General features: G+C 36.8%; 1 protein-coding gene across 2 annotated transcripts in view; it reads left to right on the top strand.

Moving 5' to 3' along the window:
* The first annotated feature begins 3,372 nt into the window (after positions 1-3,372).
* SCAI (suppressor of cancer cell invasion) overlaps positions 3,373-17,260 on the top strand; it is a 215,273-nt gene continuing 201,385 nt past the window's right edge. Inside the window, exons 1-2 of one of the 2 annotated variants that reach the window (XM_074293073.1) lie at positions 3,373-3,536; positions 8,421-8,465. In XM_074293073.1, coding sequence (XP_074149174.1) covers positions 3,487-3,536; positions 8,421-8,465 — 95 coding nt within the window. In that variant the 5' untranslated portion in view covers positions 3,373-3,486. The remainder of the gene's footprint in view (positions 3,537-8,420; positions 8,466-17,260) is intronic. The other variant, XM_074293074.1, reaches the window with a different exon arrangement.

Below are 17,260 nucleotides of genomic sequence, written 5' to 3'. Positions count from 1 at the left end.
ATTCACTTCCTGAAAACATCATTGGTAGGACTGCGCTATGACAGCTTCTGGAAAATGGTGCACTTTGAAACAGAGACTGATTGCAAGACTTATTCTTCGATTGATTGTTTTAAAATGTTGACATTTGTAAAAACACCTTCAGCTCTTCAGATGAAAGGTGCTATTATTATGCCCTTTGTAAATGAAAAATAAAAAGCTTACAGGAAGTTTGTCAAGTAAGTATTTTATCCATTGTATGGTTTATTAGGTGTGTATGAAGAAAATACTCCTGACAGTAGAAAAATTCTCACCATCACAGAATTCTATTAGAAATATTATATCATTTAATCCAGTCCTTTCATTTTACAAATGAAAATAAAAAGTGACTAGTAAGCGTGGCAGCTGAAATTTAAACCCAGAACTCCTGAATCAGTTCAACTCGATTGGTAGTTTATAGTGAACAGAACTGAACCTACTACACTTTTATCTTTACAAAGTGGCACTTGTTTGCTCCTGTTAGATGAGGCACAAAAACTTCCTCAATCTTGAGGCTTAGCTTGGGGTTTTGAATAACATTAGTGTTTTGAATAACATAAATGTTTTGAATAACATTATTTTTCTAATCCTCTCAGCCCTCTCAGATTTTTTTTTTTAAGTCATATTTGTTAATATGTTTTGTAAAGAATCTTTATCCTGTGAGGTAGGTAGTACAAGTACTTCTTCCATTGAACAGAGGATGAAACTGCTTCCCAGAAGAGAGCAGAGATTTGAACCCGGCCTTTCTGATCCAAGTTCTTTGCTCTTCTCATCCTGTCACCCCCTTTCTGTAATTATTATTACTGTAATTTTACAGATGAGCAAAGTTGAAGCTTCAAAAGGGAGATAGCTTGTTCAGGGTCATAAGGTTAAAAAGTAGGAGAGATGGAAGTTAAATCCTAGTCCTGTAAATCTACTTCTTACCATCTATTGCCATGCTGCTTTACTCATTCTAGATTTCCTCTATATAACAATACAATTCAGAGTTTTACAAGGACTATTTGAATATGTTTTATAATTAAAGGACTTGATTTGAATCTGCTTTTTATAGGAAAAAGCATCAGTTCAAGCAGTTGCTAGATATTTTAAGATTATGGGACTATAGGATTCAGAGCTGAAAGATTTTAGGGTTATCTAATCTCTTCATTTGGCAAAAGAGATTGTCTAAAATCACAGAGATAACAAGTTAAAACCCCCAAGTTCTCCGACTCCACGTCTCCAGTGCTCTTTCCACAACATCGTCCTAGTTCACTGTTTCAGATAAGAACAGTACTAAAAGATAGAAAACTTGGCTGAGAAATAGGAATTCAGTTCTTTTATCTTCTTTCAAGTAGAATGGAGATGAAATGGTGCTGAGAATAGTAGACTAAACCTATTATTCTAACAATTATAGGACATTGTAAAAATGTTAAGGGATACCAAACTGTTTTCTTCTGAGTTCAGCTTTTTGAACAAGGGAATGGAATTTTGTCAAAACTGCAGCTTTTTAAGAAATCTAGCAGTTCATATATCAGCATAATCAATTCAAAAGTCATCAAATACCCATTCAATAGATAGGATTCTTAAGTAACTACTCTGGGCTTGTTTACTTATGAGGATATTAAGAAGAAAGAATTGTGTAAATAATTCCTCAAGGAAATTATAGTTCATAAGGTCTAAAAACATTGCACATAGAATACAAGGAGGAGGGGAGTTGGGGTATTGTACAAAGTCCTGAGGGAAACTTTGGGATCACTTTCAGTGGTGAATAGGAATAGCTATGGAATCGGTGGTGGCTTCGGGAGGGAGATGGTAGTTGAGTTAACCCTTTGAAGAAAGAGTAGTACAATTTTAGTGATGTGGAGAGAATTCTCAGTTTGTTGGGCAGCTTACAAAAATGCATGAAGTTAGGATGATGAGTATTGAGTTGGAACTATGATATCAAAGTGGATCACTAAGACTGGAGAGGTAGGGTGAAGCCAGAGTGTTAGCCTTTAACTGAAGGCTAAGGAGCTGGGATTTTCTTTGATAGGGGGTCATTAGATTCTTTTGAGTAAAGGTGTGATAAGGTTCTCTCTCTAGTCTGGGAGACTATGAAGGAAGTGAAGTGCATAAAAACAGGCAGGACCACCAGTTAAGCTATTGAAATAGTGAAGCTGAACTCAAGGCTCTTGACTTCTAATCTGTACTACAGAAAGAACACTTCCCAAAAGTTGGGAAGGAAAAGCATAGGGTAAAACTGGACTGCCTAATTATTTGATCTGAATGGAATTAAGTATTGTACCATGAGATTTAGTTGCTTTACACCTCCCATCCCCGATGTTCTTATGTAGTGATTCTTGGGTCTTTTAATGATAGCATTTTTTTTTTTCTGGGCTCTTAGGTTAGGATAATCCAAAATCCAGCACCAAATTGAAGGAGAGGTGAATTTTTCTTTTCTTTCTTTCTTTTTTTTTTTTTTTTTTTTAATTTTAGCACTTTGGGTAAGCACAATAAACTTTTTTCCCCCCTGACAATTTACAGTTTACAAATTTACATCCTCATAGCACTTGAGGTACAGTGTATGTAAGTTACTTTACAAACCTCAAAACACCATAAATGTTATCTTATTAAGTGCAAGCTTTAGCCTGTTTACAAGGAAAGAGGCTGATACAAAACTCAGAGTGGCAGTAAGAACCAAAAACTCAGTCATTAGACGTGGGTTTATGTCCCGGGCTTGTTAGCTAGCGCTATTGTGTCACTTTGGGCAAGTCCATTAACCTGACCTTGTTATAGGTAAAATAATGATGTGGGACCAGATGATTTCTAAGGAACTTTTGACTAGGGAAGCCACTTGCCCAGAGTCACATGGCTCCTGTCAATCAACAATTAAGCATCTATTATTGGTCAGGTTCTGTGCTAAGCTCCTGATTTCCCGTTCTTTTACCACTACATTACGTACCCTCCTCGCCTTAGCTCCATCCCCCCCTTGCTAGGGGACAACAAGGAGGCTTGGGTAAGAACTTTATTAGGGTGCATTGCCTCTGTGGTGCGTCGAGGATGAGCAGGCAATTGGGGGCTGTGGGCATGGGGGAGGGATTTGCGTGCAGGTGCCTGGTGCGCTCATTGCAGTTCCTTTCTGGGGCGCACGATGGCGCTTTGGTTCTCTCGCCCCGACTCGCTTAGCGGTAGCTAAGGCGCCTTTGCCGTCACCTGCAGCCTCAACCGAACCGTCTGGACAGGCAAATCTGGAGGGACGGTGGCGCGAGCCACTCAGCAAGCGAGTGGGCTTCCACACTAGCCACCCAGCCAATGAGGGGCGAAAATAATAGGCGGAGGGGGCGGATCCACGGCATGTTAGGTTGAGGCGTAAGGGTGCTATCTCCCGCCCCTCGGCTGCCACCGCCTCCGCCGCCGCCGCCGCCGCCGCTGCCGCTCGCTGCCGCCGCCTTAGCCTCGCGAGCGCAGCGGCCGCCGGAGCAGCTCCCGCGGCGGAGCCGGGGCCGGGGACGGATGGTCAGAGGAGGCCGCCAGCAGCAGCCGCGGACTCGCCTGCCTTCCAGGTGAGCTGGGGCCCCGGACGGGGGGGGAGGAGGACTGGGGCGACGATCAGCCGCGAGAAGGGGGGTCGAGGCGTGAGGGGCAGCGGCCGAGAGGGCGCCTGGGCCGGGGGGCGGCGTCGTCGGGGGCCGTGGTCGGGGGGTGGCAGCAGGCGGCGGCCGGGAGGGCGCGCTGCCCCCAGCTGCCCAGGTCAGGTCCCCGATGGAGAATTGTGCTTGACTCTGGTAGCACATTTTGGGAAGAATCCTGACAAACTGGAGAGGGTCCAGAGTGGAGAGGTGGGAGAGAGCACGGGGGTCGTGCTGTCTGAGCGTCGAAGACAAGACGGGCGCACGGACGCTGCTGCCTGCCACGGGCTGAGGGGCAGTCGCGGAGGGGGGGGGGTGTGCTCAGGCTTGTTCGTTTTGGCCCCGAAGGGAGCGATGGGGGGAAGTGACAGAGAGCGCTGTGCATAAGGAAAGCTCTCCTGACCAGGAGAGCTGTCCAGAAGTGCCTCTGGAGGCTAGTGAATGCTCCATCTCCTGACGTCTTTGAATGGAAGCTAGATGGCCACTTGTTAAGGAAGTTGGAGAGCTGGGGGTTTCTCGACCTTTTTTTGTGTTGTCTCGTACCCCTTTGGCAGTTGGTGAAATCTGTGGACACCCCAGAATACTGCTTTTAAGTGTGTAAAATAAGATTTAAGGATGAAGGAGACCAACTGGGAAACAAATATCCTATAGACATATGTGCATCTATATGTAAATAAATCTGCATATCTCTATTACACACACAGTCACAGACCCGAGGTCAAGGATCCCTCTTGTAGAGCGAATTTCTATTTTGGTACAGGTTCCATTCAAGTCAATAAGCACGTATTAAATTGGTCACTGTGTGTCAGTTGAACATGTAATTCTCTTCCTCTTCTCCTGGCCCTTGGCTTCCTTCAAATCTTAGCTAAAATTCAACCTTCCACAATAATTCTTTCTAGGCTCTCCCTAAATGCTGATGAAGTTTTGGTTTCCAATCTGAAAATACCTTATTTTTACTTAGTTATTTGCCTGTTGCTTTCCCAATTAGGTTATGAGCTCTTTGAGGGTAGAGGCTGTTTTTGTCTTTCTCAGTTTTTAGCACAATCCTAGCACACAGGTGCTTAATGATACTTGTTGACTTGCTTTCTCTTTGGTTGGATTACAGCATAGTTACCACTAGGTTAAAACAAATACATAGGCTAATAAATGCAAAATACATGCAAAGTAAATAGTTATTTTGATGGGGGGGGAGGAAGAACTGTTAACAGATGGGGGAATCATGAGAGGCCTCTTGTAGAAGGTGACATTTGAGCTTCAGATTGAGGAAAACTCACCTCCCAGATGGAAGTAAGGAGGGAGAGCATTTCAGGTATGAGAGATACCCTGTGGAAAGGCACAGAATGGAAGATGGAATGTTTTATATATGGAACTTTAACTAGGCTAGACTACTTTGGCTGGAACCTAGAGTACATAAGAGAATAATGTGACATCAACTTATAAAAATAGGTTAGAGCCAGGTGGGAAAAGATTTTAAATACCAAATGGAAAATTTGTGTTTTTTGCCCTAAAGGCACTAGGGAGTCATTAAACCTTCATGAGCAGGGGATTGAGTAGTAAGACTTGGTGTTTTAGAAATATCCATTTGGCAAAGGGTATAGCAAATTCCTTAAAGAACGGAAAAGATATAAGCAGAAAGACCATTTAAGAGGTTATTATAGTGGGCCAGAGGTGATAAGAATTTGAATAGAAAAAAGAGGATGGTTATGATGAGTGTTGTGGAGATAAAATCTATGAGGTTTGATAATTAATTGGACATGGTGGGGGTGGGAGACTGAGGGAGAGGAAGAATAGAGAATAGTTTCTAGATTGTAAACCTGGGTGATTGGTATATGGTACCTTGGATAGAAGTAAGGAAGTGAGGAAGAAGGATAGAGAGGAAAAGATAATGAGTTTTACTTCAGCTATATGGAGTTAGATTTGCCCTTGAAACATACAGGTTAGAGATGCACAGCAGGTAGTTGGTGATTGAGACAGTAGCTCAGGAAAGATGACAACTGGATATATAGATTTGGGATCCATTTGCATAGATATAATTGAACTCATGGGAGCAGATGAGATCATCAAGAGAGATATACCCAAGAAGAGAAGGGGGCAGAACCCCGCACAGTATATTCACCCATAGAGAGTAGGACATGGAAGATTAAACAAGGAAAACTAAGACTGAGAGGTCAGAAAAGTATTAGTAAGAGAACCGGAAGAGAAGAATGTCATGAAAAAATGGGTTTCAAGAATATGGAGTTTGTCAGTGGGGTCAAATACCATAGAGGAGCCAAGAAGGATGAAGATTGTAAAGTCATTAAATTTAGCAATTAAGAGATTGTTCTAACCTTGGAGAGAGTAGTTGAGTGGTGGGTCTGGAGATGGAATGCAAAAAGTTAAGAACTAGAATTATGAGAAGTAAAGGCAAAGAGTATAGGGCTTTTTCTAGGTAGAGGAAAAGGAAAGAGATGCATAGTAGCTTGAAAAGAATAACAGGATCAAGTGAAGTTTTTTTTTTTTTTTTTTTTTTTTTTTAAATCTAGGATCCCATAATTTGTTTTTATGAAGCCGGAAAGGAATTAGTGGATAAAGAGAGGTTAAAAATTAGAAGGAATCTTTAAAGGACTGCCCTTTTTCTGTTCCCCAGAAGACTGGTGGGGATAAGATCAAGGGTAAAAGTAGAAGGGTTCATTTTGGTCAGTAAAAGGACCATTTCTTTCTTAAAGACTGGAATAAAGGAGAATAGAATAGGGGTGATGGCAAAGCAGTTTGGGGAATGGAACTGGGGAAAAGAGAAGGGTCATGATGAATGACCTTGATTTTTAAAATTAAATTTTTTTCAATGAACAAAAATCTCTGTTTCCTTTTCATCTTACCTGCCCTTCCGCTTGGAAAAAAGAAAAACAAAATCCTTATGTATATTATATGTATAGTCAATAAATATGTATTGTATAGTCAAATACTATATGTACTATATGTATACTGTGTGTATATGTATTATGTATAGTCAAAAAAAAGAAATTCCAGTATTGATGGTCTCAGTTTTCTCTGCAAAATCCTTTGCTAATGTAAGAAGGGAAATGGTGATGTTGGGAGTTTGAGAAGAGAAAATCTGGAATAGATACTGTGGAATCCTGCAAAAGAGAATCAGGGAAGAGTAAAAGGATTTTTATGTAGCTGTAAGGGACTAGGTGAGATGAAATACCTAATTAACACAGCTTTATGACTTCTTACTGTTTCCAGAGGCATATGAGAAGAAGCAGAAAAGGTATATGATAAAGGTAATACAGGGTTGGGAGTTGGAAAATGATGAGCCCAACAAAATAAGACAAGAGGGTACTAATTAGAGGGTAGATAGCAACTTAATAGTCTTTATCCTTCTTGACTTCTCCAAGACATTTGACACTACTGATAAACTCTGAATTCTTGACACCTGGTTTTTCATGAAGTTGAACTAATTAACTATATATCCAGATGTTAAAGGGACAAAAGGTAGTAGGTATAGGGTGATAGATTAGGAAAGATTGAAAGGATAGAATGAGTGATGGTTGCAGTAAAGATGAAGAATGGATTTAAAAAGCTTAGACACGGGGAGATGATAGGTTATGTTAGGGATGAAAGAGTTTTGAATTTTGAGGGTAGATCATTTAGATTAAAGAGTATGATCCTCTCTGCATTTGACTGTGCTGAAAAACAGAGGCAGTTTGTGAATGATGATTTTGATACATTGAGGGAATGAGGGAATATCAACATTTTTTATTGGAAGAAGTTGGAGTACACAATGAGACTAAACCAGTTGTTGAATTCCTTGAGAAAAGAGGGAGATTGCTTTGAGAGTAGGTAGGTAGGTAATTAGATATAGCCTACCATAATGGATGAAGAGATTGTTGAGTGACATTGGCTGTTGAACTAAAAGATTTCTGAGATTCTGTGATGAAATGATGAGATAAAAGGTAGAACAAAAGAGGAGCTAGGAGGTTTTGATAGAGTTGGGTTGCTAGGGACCGACAAGTGGTCTGGAATTGTAAAGGAGAGGTTCCTTGGCACATTAGGTCCTCTGCAAGGGATTGAGCTGAAAGAAGCTTGTTTTATGGGCAATTCTTGGTGGGGGCTGAGAGCAGTTTGAGTTGGAATCAGAATAGAGAATCTTGGAATTGAAGGAGTGTCCCTGGGCTAATCTCCAACTCAATAGTAGAGTTGGATAGAAATCTCTATCTCCACCTCAGGCTAAGTAGGAGTGGTCCTCCTCCCAAGCAGATAACAGAATGAAACCACTTTATCTTGATTCTCTAAGACTGGTCTCTTAAGGGATAGCTTCTCAGAGGGAGTTTCCCAAGCTTTCCCCCCAAAGTCCGAGAGAGAGTTTTGGGGCTTCCCTCCTCAAGATGACTAAAAACTAAAGAATTATCTATGAATGGAAAGTTTATTGGGCTTTTTAGATAATGTGAACAGGTTTCATGTCATGAAGAAGTGAGTATGGAGCCCATAAGGCCCTTTAGACCTCACCGTGGATGGCATTAAGTGTAAATGGAACTGGTTTGATGTGTGAGAGACAGTGTACAAATGATGATTGGTGTGTGAGATTTTAAGTTTGCTGAAGTGATGGAAGTAATTAAGCATTGTAAGGTGATCTAGCATTGTATTGGAGTACTGTGGTCATATGGGAGCATATTGTATTCAGGATTTTCCAGGCTGGGATAATGAATTGGGTTAGAGTGAATTAGCTCTCAAAGTGGTAGATTATTTCTGAATTCATCTGAGAAACCTAGAGTTCCCTTCCTCCACCCTGCTCCTAGGCCTGTCACTCTCTAATAACTGCTTTATCTATTTGGTCTCTAGACTAACTGGCACAGTGGAGAAACCACCACGAAAACGGAAAAGCAGGTAAGTCCTAAGTGTTATTTGCTTGTATTTGGCTTCTGAAGCTCAGGCCTGCTTTTTTGCTCTGTGGTAGATATATACCCTGTCCAAATTCTTCCTTGATTTATTTAATATGTACACTATAAATATATAAAGTACCTGTCTTTTGAGTAGTTGTCTTTCTCATTTTAAACTTTTAATTATCTGGGACAATGTAGGTCTTAGATAATTAAAATCTATTAACATTATTAAATTCTTATTTTAGCCTGTCATTTTTTTTTTTTGCTCAATATTAATTTTTTTTTTTCAATCAATTAAAGCCTGTTTTCTCTTCTTCCAAACTTCTTCTACTGAAAAAGCAGGGGAAACAAAACCCCTATTATGGATATGTATAGTCAAGCAAAACAAATTTCAGAGTTGGTCATGTCCAAAACAAAATGTTTCATTCTGCACCCTGAATCCATCCTCCTCACTCTCTGAAGGTAGGTAGGGTAGCATCATGTGTTGGAATCATTAACCAATAATTTAATTTTTTAAAAAAGTGTTGCAATCTTTTTGTTTTGACATTACCTACAGTCCTTGCTTTATTCTTCCCTCCCTCTAATAAACAAAGAAAAGAAAAGAAAAAAAAATTAATGAGTAGAAAATGTCTGTTATTTGAGATTATCATCAATTTCCAGTGAAATTTCAGTTTTGTGTCAATGTTATTCTTTTTGTTTACGCTGTTCTACTTGTTATCTATGTTATTTTTCTAGTTATTTTTATTTTACCATTATATCATTTCATGTATTTTCATGCCTCTGTATTCATTATGTTCTTTGTTTCTTATAGCATAGTAATGTTCTACTATATTCACGTACTACAATTTAACTATTGCATCTACTTTGTTTCTAATTCTTTGCTAATGGCTTATAATTTTAACTTCTTTCCCGCAACTCTTTTATTAGAACTTTTATCAAGTTTATTATTTTATTATTAAAGATATTACCTTTGAAATAAGCAATGAAGTGTCTGAAATATAAGGAATTAAAGAGGAGAAACTGAAGAGTTTGATAACCCATAGATTAGAGCATTGTCTCTTGAATTCTGAAAAGTTAAACTTGTCCTTCAACTATACCAAGAGATCCTAGCAAATATTTAGTTATGAGGAGTTTATTTTAGTGAAATGAACAGTTTATAATTATTGCCATGAATATGCTTATTAAATAGTTGTGACTAGTTTGAATATGTCTCATAAGTAGCCATGTTATTGATATACTCTTACTAGTAATGGCCTTTTCTTATTTCTTACAGTGGCAGAATTTATTAGTGATGAATGAAGCTTTGATTATCAGTATATCAATGGGCTATCCAAGGTTTCTTAAACTATGGGTTGCAAACCCATATAGGGCCATGTAACTGAATGTGGAAGTATTAAAATTATGATTTATTATCATCAAATGTATGATCTGTATACCTATTTTACATACTTATATATCTGAGGTCATTTAAAATTTCTAAGGTGAAAAGGTGTCTCTAAGTTTAAGAAGTCCTTGACTATACTACTGGTAGGGTAAAACTTTTTTTATATTTTCAATAGTATTTTATTTTTTCAAATACATGTAAAGATAGTTTTCAAGATTTCGTTTTTGTAAGACATTAGGTTCCAAATCTCTCTCTTTCTCTCTTACCTTTCTTCTCCAAGACATAAAGTAATCTTATATAGATTAAACATATGTGGTTCTTTTAAACATATTTTCATTTTTGTCATATTGTTCAAGAAAAATCAGACCAAAAAGGGAAAACACAAACAGATGAAAATATTATGCTTTGATTCACATTCAGCCTCTATAGTTCTTTCTCTGAATACAGAATTGCCTTGAATCACTTCATTGTTGAAAAAAGCCAAGTCTATCACAGTTGATCATCCGTAATCTTGTTACTGTGTACAATATTCTCTTAATTCTGTTTATTTCACTAAGCGTCAGTTCATGTAAGTCTTTCCAGGCTTTTCTGAAATCAGCCTGCTCATCATTTCTCATAGAGCAATAATAATTCCATTTTTTTCATATGCTATAATTTATTCACCTATTCTCAACTATGGGCATGCACTCAATTTCAAGGTCCTTGCCATTACAAACAGAGCTGTTACAAACTTTTTTGCACATGTGAGTCCTTTTCCCTCCTTTAAGATCTCTTTGGGATACAATCCCAGTAGAAACACTGCTGCATTAAAGGGTATGTACAGTTATATAGCCCTTTGGGCATAATTCCAAATTTCTCTCCAGAATGGTTAAATCAGTTCACAACTTCATCAACAATGTATTCATGGCCTCATTTTCCCACATTCCCTTCAACATTTATCATTATTTGTTGTGATCTTAGACAATGTGAGAGGTATGAAGTGGTACCTCAGAGTTGTCTTAATTTGCATTTTTCTAATCAGTAGTGATTTAAAGTATTTTTTCATGTGATTAGAAACGGCTTTAACTTTTTCATCTGAAAATTGTTCATCTCCTTTGACCATGTATCTTTGGGTAATGACTTGTATTCTTATTAATTTGAGTCAGTTCTATTTATATTTTAAAAATGAGACCTTTATCAGAAACGTTGGCTATAAAATTTTTCCCCCAGCTTTCTGCTTTCCTTCTGATTTTGAAGGCTGCATTGGTTTTGTTTGCACAAAACCCTTTTAATTTAATGTAGTCAAAATTATCCATTTTGCATTTCATAGTGTTCTCTAGTTTGTCTTTGATCATAAATTCCTTCCTTCTCCACAGATCTGAGAGGTAAGGTAAAACTTTTTGAAAGTAAATGTAGGGGGCAGCTAGGTGGCGGAGTGGATAGAAATCTGGCCTCAGACACTTAACACTTCCTAGCTGTGTGACCCTGGGCAAGTCACTTAACCCCAGCCTAAAATTTAAAAAAAAAAAAAAAAAGAAAGAAAGTAAATGTAAAAGTTTATATGGTCATATGAGATAGGGACCTCATTTCCAGTTGCCTTGTTTTATAGCTAAGAAAACTGAGGCCCAGAAAAGTTTGTTAATGTTACGAGTGGTTACATCAGTGGTAAACTTCAGAGATAGTTTTGTTTAATATCTGTGTATGTATATGTATATAATTTATCATATATTTTTCTGTATCTCTCTCCTACTTCTTTCTCTTTTTTGTACTCCATTCTTCCCCAGCCTAGGCATTTTAATAATAATTTGGGTATGAACAAATAGTTCTCATAAGGCTAGACCAGTGGAGTCTTGAAGGTTCTGGTAGGTCCTGCCAGAATCGAAAGTTTCAGGTGTAGCCTTGGCTCTGTTATTATCCAAGGACCAGCTTAATTTAGGTAGCCTTGTTTCTAGAAGGTTAATCTACAGATGATGATGTTTTTCTTTTTTTGTCGTAGCAGTTCATAAAAGACTATTTTTAATGGAATAGCTAAATGGCAGAGTGGATGTAGTAGTGGGCCTAGAGTAAGGATGACATGAGTTCAAATCTTTACTCAGGCACTTATTAACTGTGTGACACTAGACAAGTCACTTAATCTTTGTTTATCTCAGTTTTCTTAAAATGCGGATAATATTAGCAGCTATCTATCAGGATTGTTGTGAGGATGTACCGAGCATAGTGCCTGGCACATGATATTATGTAAATATTAACTGTTATTATTATCATAATCATCTCTGTGTCTTTTGGTAACCTTGTTGATCTGACTTCAGAAGTTTTTAGTATTGTTTTACCATGTAATATTATGGTCATTGAGTATGTTATTATTTTGTTCCTTCTTATTTCATATACATTAATTCATATAAGTCTTCTCTGGTAGTTTTTAATGCCTTGACCACTTGCTGAGATCCTTCTTTATTTTTTTTTTATTATTATTATTTTTTAAATTTTATTTTATTTTATAATTATAAATTTTTTTGACAGTACATATGCATGGGTAATTTTTTACAACATTATCCCTTGCACTTACTTCTGTTCAGATTTTTTCCTTTCCTTCCCCAACCCCCTCCCCCAGATGGCAGGCAGTCTTATACATGTTAAATATATTATAATATATTCTAGATACAATATATGTGTGTAGAACCGAATTTCTTGTTGCACAGGAAGAATTGGATTCAGAAGGTAATAATAACAGTTTACACTCATTTCCCAGTGTTCCTTTTCTGGTTGTAGCTGATTCTGTCCATCATTGATCAATTGGAATTGGATTAGCTCTTCTCTATGTTGAAGATATCCACTTCCATCAGAATATATCCTCGTACAGTATCATTGTTGAAGTGTATAATGATCTTCTGGTTCTGCTCGTTTCACTCAGCATCAGTTGATGTAAGTCTCTCCAAGCCTCTCTGTATTCCTCCTATTGGTCATTTCTTACAGAACAATAATATTCCATAACATTCATATACCATAATTTACCCAACCATTCTCCAATTGATGGACATCCATTCATCTTCCAGCTTCTAGCCACTATGAAAAGGGCTGCCACAAACATTTTGGCACATACAGGTCCCTTTCCACTCTTTAGTATTTCTTTGGGATATAATCCCAATAACAGCAATGCTGGGTCAAAGGGTATGCACATTTTGATAACTTTTTGGGCATAATTCCAGATTGCTCTCCAGAATGGTTGGATTCTTTCACAACTCCACCAACAATGCATCAGTGTCCCAGTTTTCCCACAGCCCCTCCAACATTCATCGTTATTTGTTCCTGTCATCTTAGCCAATCTGACAGGTGTGTAATGATATCTCAGAGTTGTCTTAATTTGCATTTCTCTGATAATAGTGATTTGGAACACTCTTTCCATATGAGTGGAAATAGTTTCAGTTTCATCATCTGAAAATTGTCTGTTCATATCCTTTGACCATTTATCAATTGGAGAATGGCTTGATTTCTTTTTGTCTTTTTTTTTTTTGTCTTTTTTTTTTTTAATTTTATTTATTTTTTTTTTTGAAGTTAAATTTGATCTTTTTTTTTTTTTTTTTTATTCATTTTTCCAAATTATCCCCTCCCTCCCTCCACTCCCTCCCCCCATGGCAGGTAATCCCATACATTTTACATGTGTTACAATATAACCTAGATACAATATATGTGTGTAAATACCATTTTCTTGTTGCACATTAATTATTAGCTTCCGAAGGTATAAGTAACCTGGGTAGATAGACAGTAGTGCTAAGAATTTACATTCACTTCCCAGTGTTCTTTCTCTGGGTATAGTTATTTCTGTCCATTATTGATCAACTGGAAGTGAGTTGGATCTTCTTTATGTTGAAGATTTCCATTTCCATCAGAATACATCCTCATACAGTATTGTTGTTGAAGTGTATAGTGATCTTCTGGTTCTGCTCATTTCACTCAGCAACAGTTGATTTAAGTCTCTCCAAGCCTCTCTGTATTCCTCCTATTGGTCATTTCTTACAGAGCAATAATATTCCATAACCTTCATATACCACAATTTACCCAAGAGAATGGCTTGATTTCTTATAAATTAAAGTCAATTCTCTGTATATTTTGGAGATGAGGCCTTTATCAGAAACCTTTAACTGTAAAAATGTTTTCCCAATTTGTTACTTCCCTTCTAATCTTGTTTGCATTAGTTTTGTTTGTGCAGAAACTTTTTAATTTGGTGTAATCAAAATGTTCTATTTTGTGATCAATAATGGTCTCTAGTTCTCCCTTGGACACAAACTCCTTCCTCCTCCACAAGTCTGAGAGGTAAACCATCCCATGTTCCTCCAATTTATTTATGATTTCGTTCTTTATGCCTAAATCTTGGACCCATTTTGATCTAATCTTAGTATGTGGTGTTAAATGTGGGTCCATGCCTAGTTTCTGCTATACTAATTTCCAGTTTTCCCAGAAGTTTTTGTCAAATAATGAATTCTTATCCCAAAATTTGGGATCTTTGGGTTTGTCAAACACTAGATTGCTATTTTTATTCATTATCTTGCCCTGTGAACCTAACCTATGCCACTGATCAACTAGTCTATTTCTTAGCCAATACCAAATGGTTTTGGTGACTGTTGCTTTATAATACAGTTCTAGATCAGGTACAGCTAGACCACCTTCACTTAATTTTTTTTTTCATTACTTCCCTTGAAATTCTCGACCTTTTGTTGTTCCATATGAATTTTGTTGTTATTTTTTCTAGGTTATTAAAATAGTTTCTTGGAAGTCTGATTGGTATAGCACTAAATAAATAGATTAGTTTAGGGAGTATTGTCATCTTAACTATATTTGCTCGGCCTATCCAAGAGCACTGAATGTCTTTCCAATTATTTAAATCTGACTTTATTTTTGTGGCAAGTGTTTTGTAATTTTGCTCATATAATTCCTGACTCTCCTTTGGTAGATATATTCCCAAATATTTTATACTATCGACCGTTATTTTGAATGGAATTTTTCTTTGTATCTCTTGCTGTTGGATTGTGTTGGTAATGTATAAAAATGCTGAGGATTTATGTGGATTTATTTTGTATCCTGCAACTTTGCTAAAATTCTGAATTATTTCTAATAGCTTTTTAGCAGAGTCTTTGGCGTTCTCTAAGTATACCATCATGTCATCTGTGAAAAGTGATAATTTGATTTCCTCATTTCCTACTCTAATTCCTTGAATCTCTTTCTCGGCTCTTATTGCCGAGGCTAGAGTTTCTAGTACTATATTGAATAGTAATAGTGGGCAATCTTGTTTCACTCGATCCTTCTTTCTTTTTGTGCGTTTAGGGAAAAATGTCCTAAACAAAATTCTTTGAGCTTTTCAGTAATAACTATTGTCAGTAATTGAGGGACTAAATCTTTTCTTATACTATTGGAGGTATAATGATAGTTATATATACGAATAAAGATTTTCTTCACATTATAGGATTTGGGGCTTGGGGGTTATAATTTTAAAACACAAGAGACTCAGTTTCAGTAGATTGACTATGTGCTTTGTAAAGCAGAATAAATCAACTTCTCTCCAAGGTGGCTGTTTGCTGTTACCTTTTTCCTGAAGCACTTTTTTCAGTAAGTGATGTGGCCTGGATCCCTTGAGATTTGAGGCTACACAATGAGGAACAGAGAATTTGTTGCTGCTCCATAGGAAAATGGGAAAAATTTGTCAGTCTAACAAAACAAAAAGAAAAACAAAAGAAAAATGTGTATTTGTCCTCCACAGTCCAAATTTTTAAAAACTGGATATTCTATTTTCAAGGATAGTGTTATGTGGGCAGCTAAATGATGCACTGGATAAAGTATCAGTCTTGACTTCAGGGACCTCAGTTTAAAATCAGTCTCAGATGTAGCACTAGTTGTGTCATCCTGGACAAGTCACTCAACTCAACTGCTTTGTAAAAAGAAAAAAATTAGTGTTATATGACATTGTGACTAAGGAGTGTTGAAAATGTAGAAATAGCAAAAGAGTAGTTTAAATTCAGTTGTGGTTTTTTATTTAAAAAAAAAAAAGGTACCCCAAACCTTTAACCTATGGCAGGGTAGTGCAGATGTGAGTCCTTGGGTCTTAGTCCCAAAGATCTTCATTCACATTCCTTTTCTGACACTTAGGAGCATTGTAACCCGAGGCAACTACTTTACTTATTAGAATCATAGTTTTTATCTAGAAAATGGGGGTGATACTTATTTATACCTGTCTTACAGGGTTGGTCTGAGGAGCAAATAGGAGTACATAAAATACTTTGTAAATTTTAAAACCTTTATAAATGCCAGCTACTGTGATGTGCAAATTAACTGAGACAAACCAAAATTTATTGATTCATGTGATAAACTTTACATCTTTGTGTATCTTAAAAATGTCTTTAATATGCATTATATTCTTTTGCTGTAATAACTTATTTTACACTATTTAGTTCACAAGATTTTTTGCTATATTTTAAAATTCATCATTATACTTCATTTCTGTCACATTGAATATTAAATATATCTTTGAAAGGGAAATCTCTTTCCAGACTTACCCTTAATTTTAATCCATAGGGTTTTTTTTTTTTTTTTTTTTGGTTTTTTTTTTGAGGCTGGGGTTAAGTGACTTGCCTAGGGTCACACAGCTAGGAAGTGTTAAGTGTCTGAGACCATATTTGAACTCTGGTCCTCCTGAATTCAAGGCTGGTGCTCTATCCATTGCGCTACCTAGCTGCCCCAATCCATAGGTTTTCAATAAACTTTAAACAAGGTGAGTTCACAGGACAGTGAATCATATTTAATTTCCATTTATTCTAAAGCATGCCCATCTTTTCCTGAAGTATGGTGTGGAGCAGTGTTGTATTGTTATTTCCCATTTCCATTTGAAAAATTTTTTCTAATTTCAAGGCAATTATGAATCTATGTATTATATAACAGAATTTCATCATTCCCACAAAGAGGACAAGATTTCCAGATCCACTGGAAATAAAAATTCTCATATTATTTTGATGGATTTAAAAAAAATTATTTGAAAAAACAGTAAGAAAAAAAGAAAAACAAAAAAGAAATACAAAACAAACTAAAGCAAAAGAAAACATTGTCATGTGCCCAGCAGACATCAGATAGGATTCAAAATATATAATAATAAATTTCCAGATCAAGAAAGTGTATATATTAGTAGAAAAAATTATATTCATGAATATCCATTTTTTTCTTTACTTCCTTGTAAATTATTCATTGGTTCTCTGCTGCACCATCTTTTGTAGTTTATTCTTTTTTCTTCCTTTTATTCCGTCTCAAGCATGCTACAGTTAAGAAAATATATAATTATGTATACATATGTAGATTTATACATATATACACACTCACACCCACCTTGCATATATATATGTCTCCTATCCCTGCTGCCTTTTTAATTAAATTCTGCTTCATAACTTGACTTGTTA

This window comes from Sminthopsis crassicaudata, chromosome 2 (assembly GCF_048593235.1).
Source record: "Sminthopsis crassicaudata isolate SCR6 chromosome 2, ASM4859323v1, whole genome shotgun sequence".
Lineage (NCBI taxonomy): Eukaryota > Metazoa > Chordata > Mammalia > Dasyuromorphia > Dasyuridae > Sminthopsis > Sminthopsis crassicaudata.
This window is presented reverse-complemented; position numbering and strand designations above follow the sequence as displayed.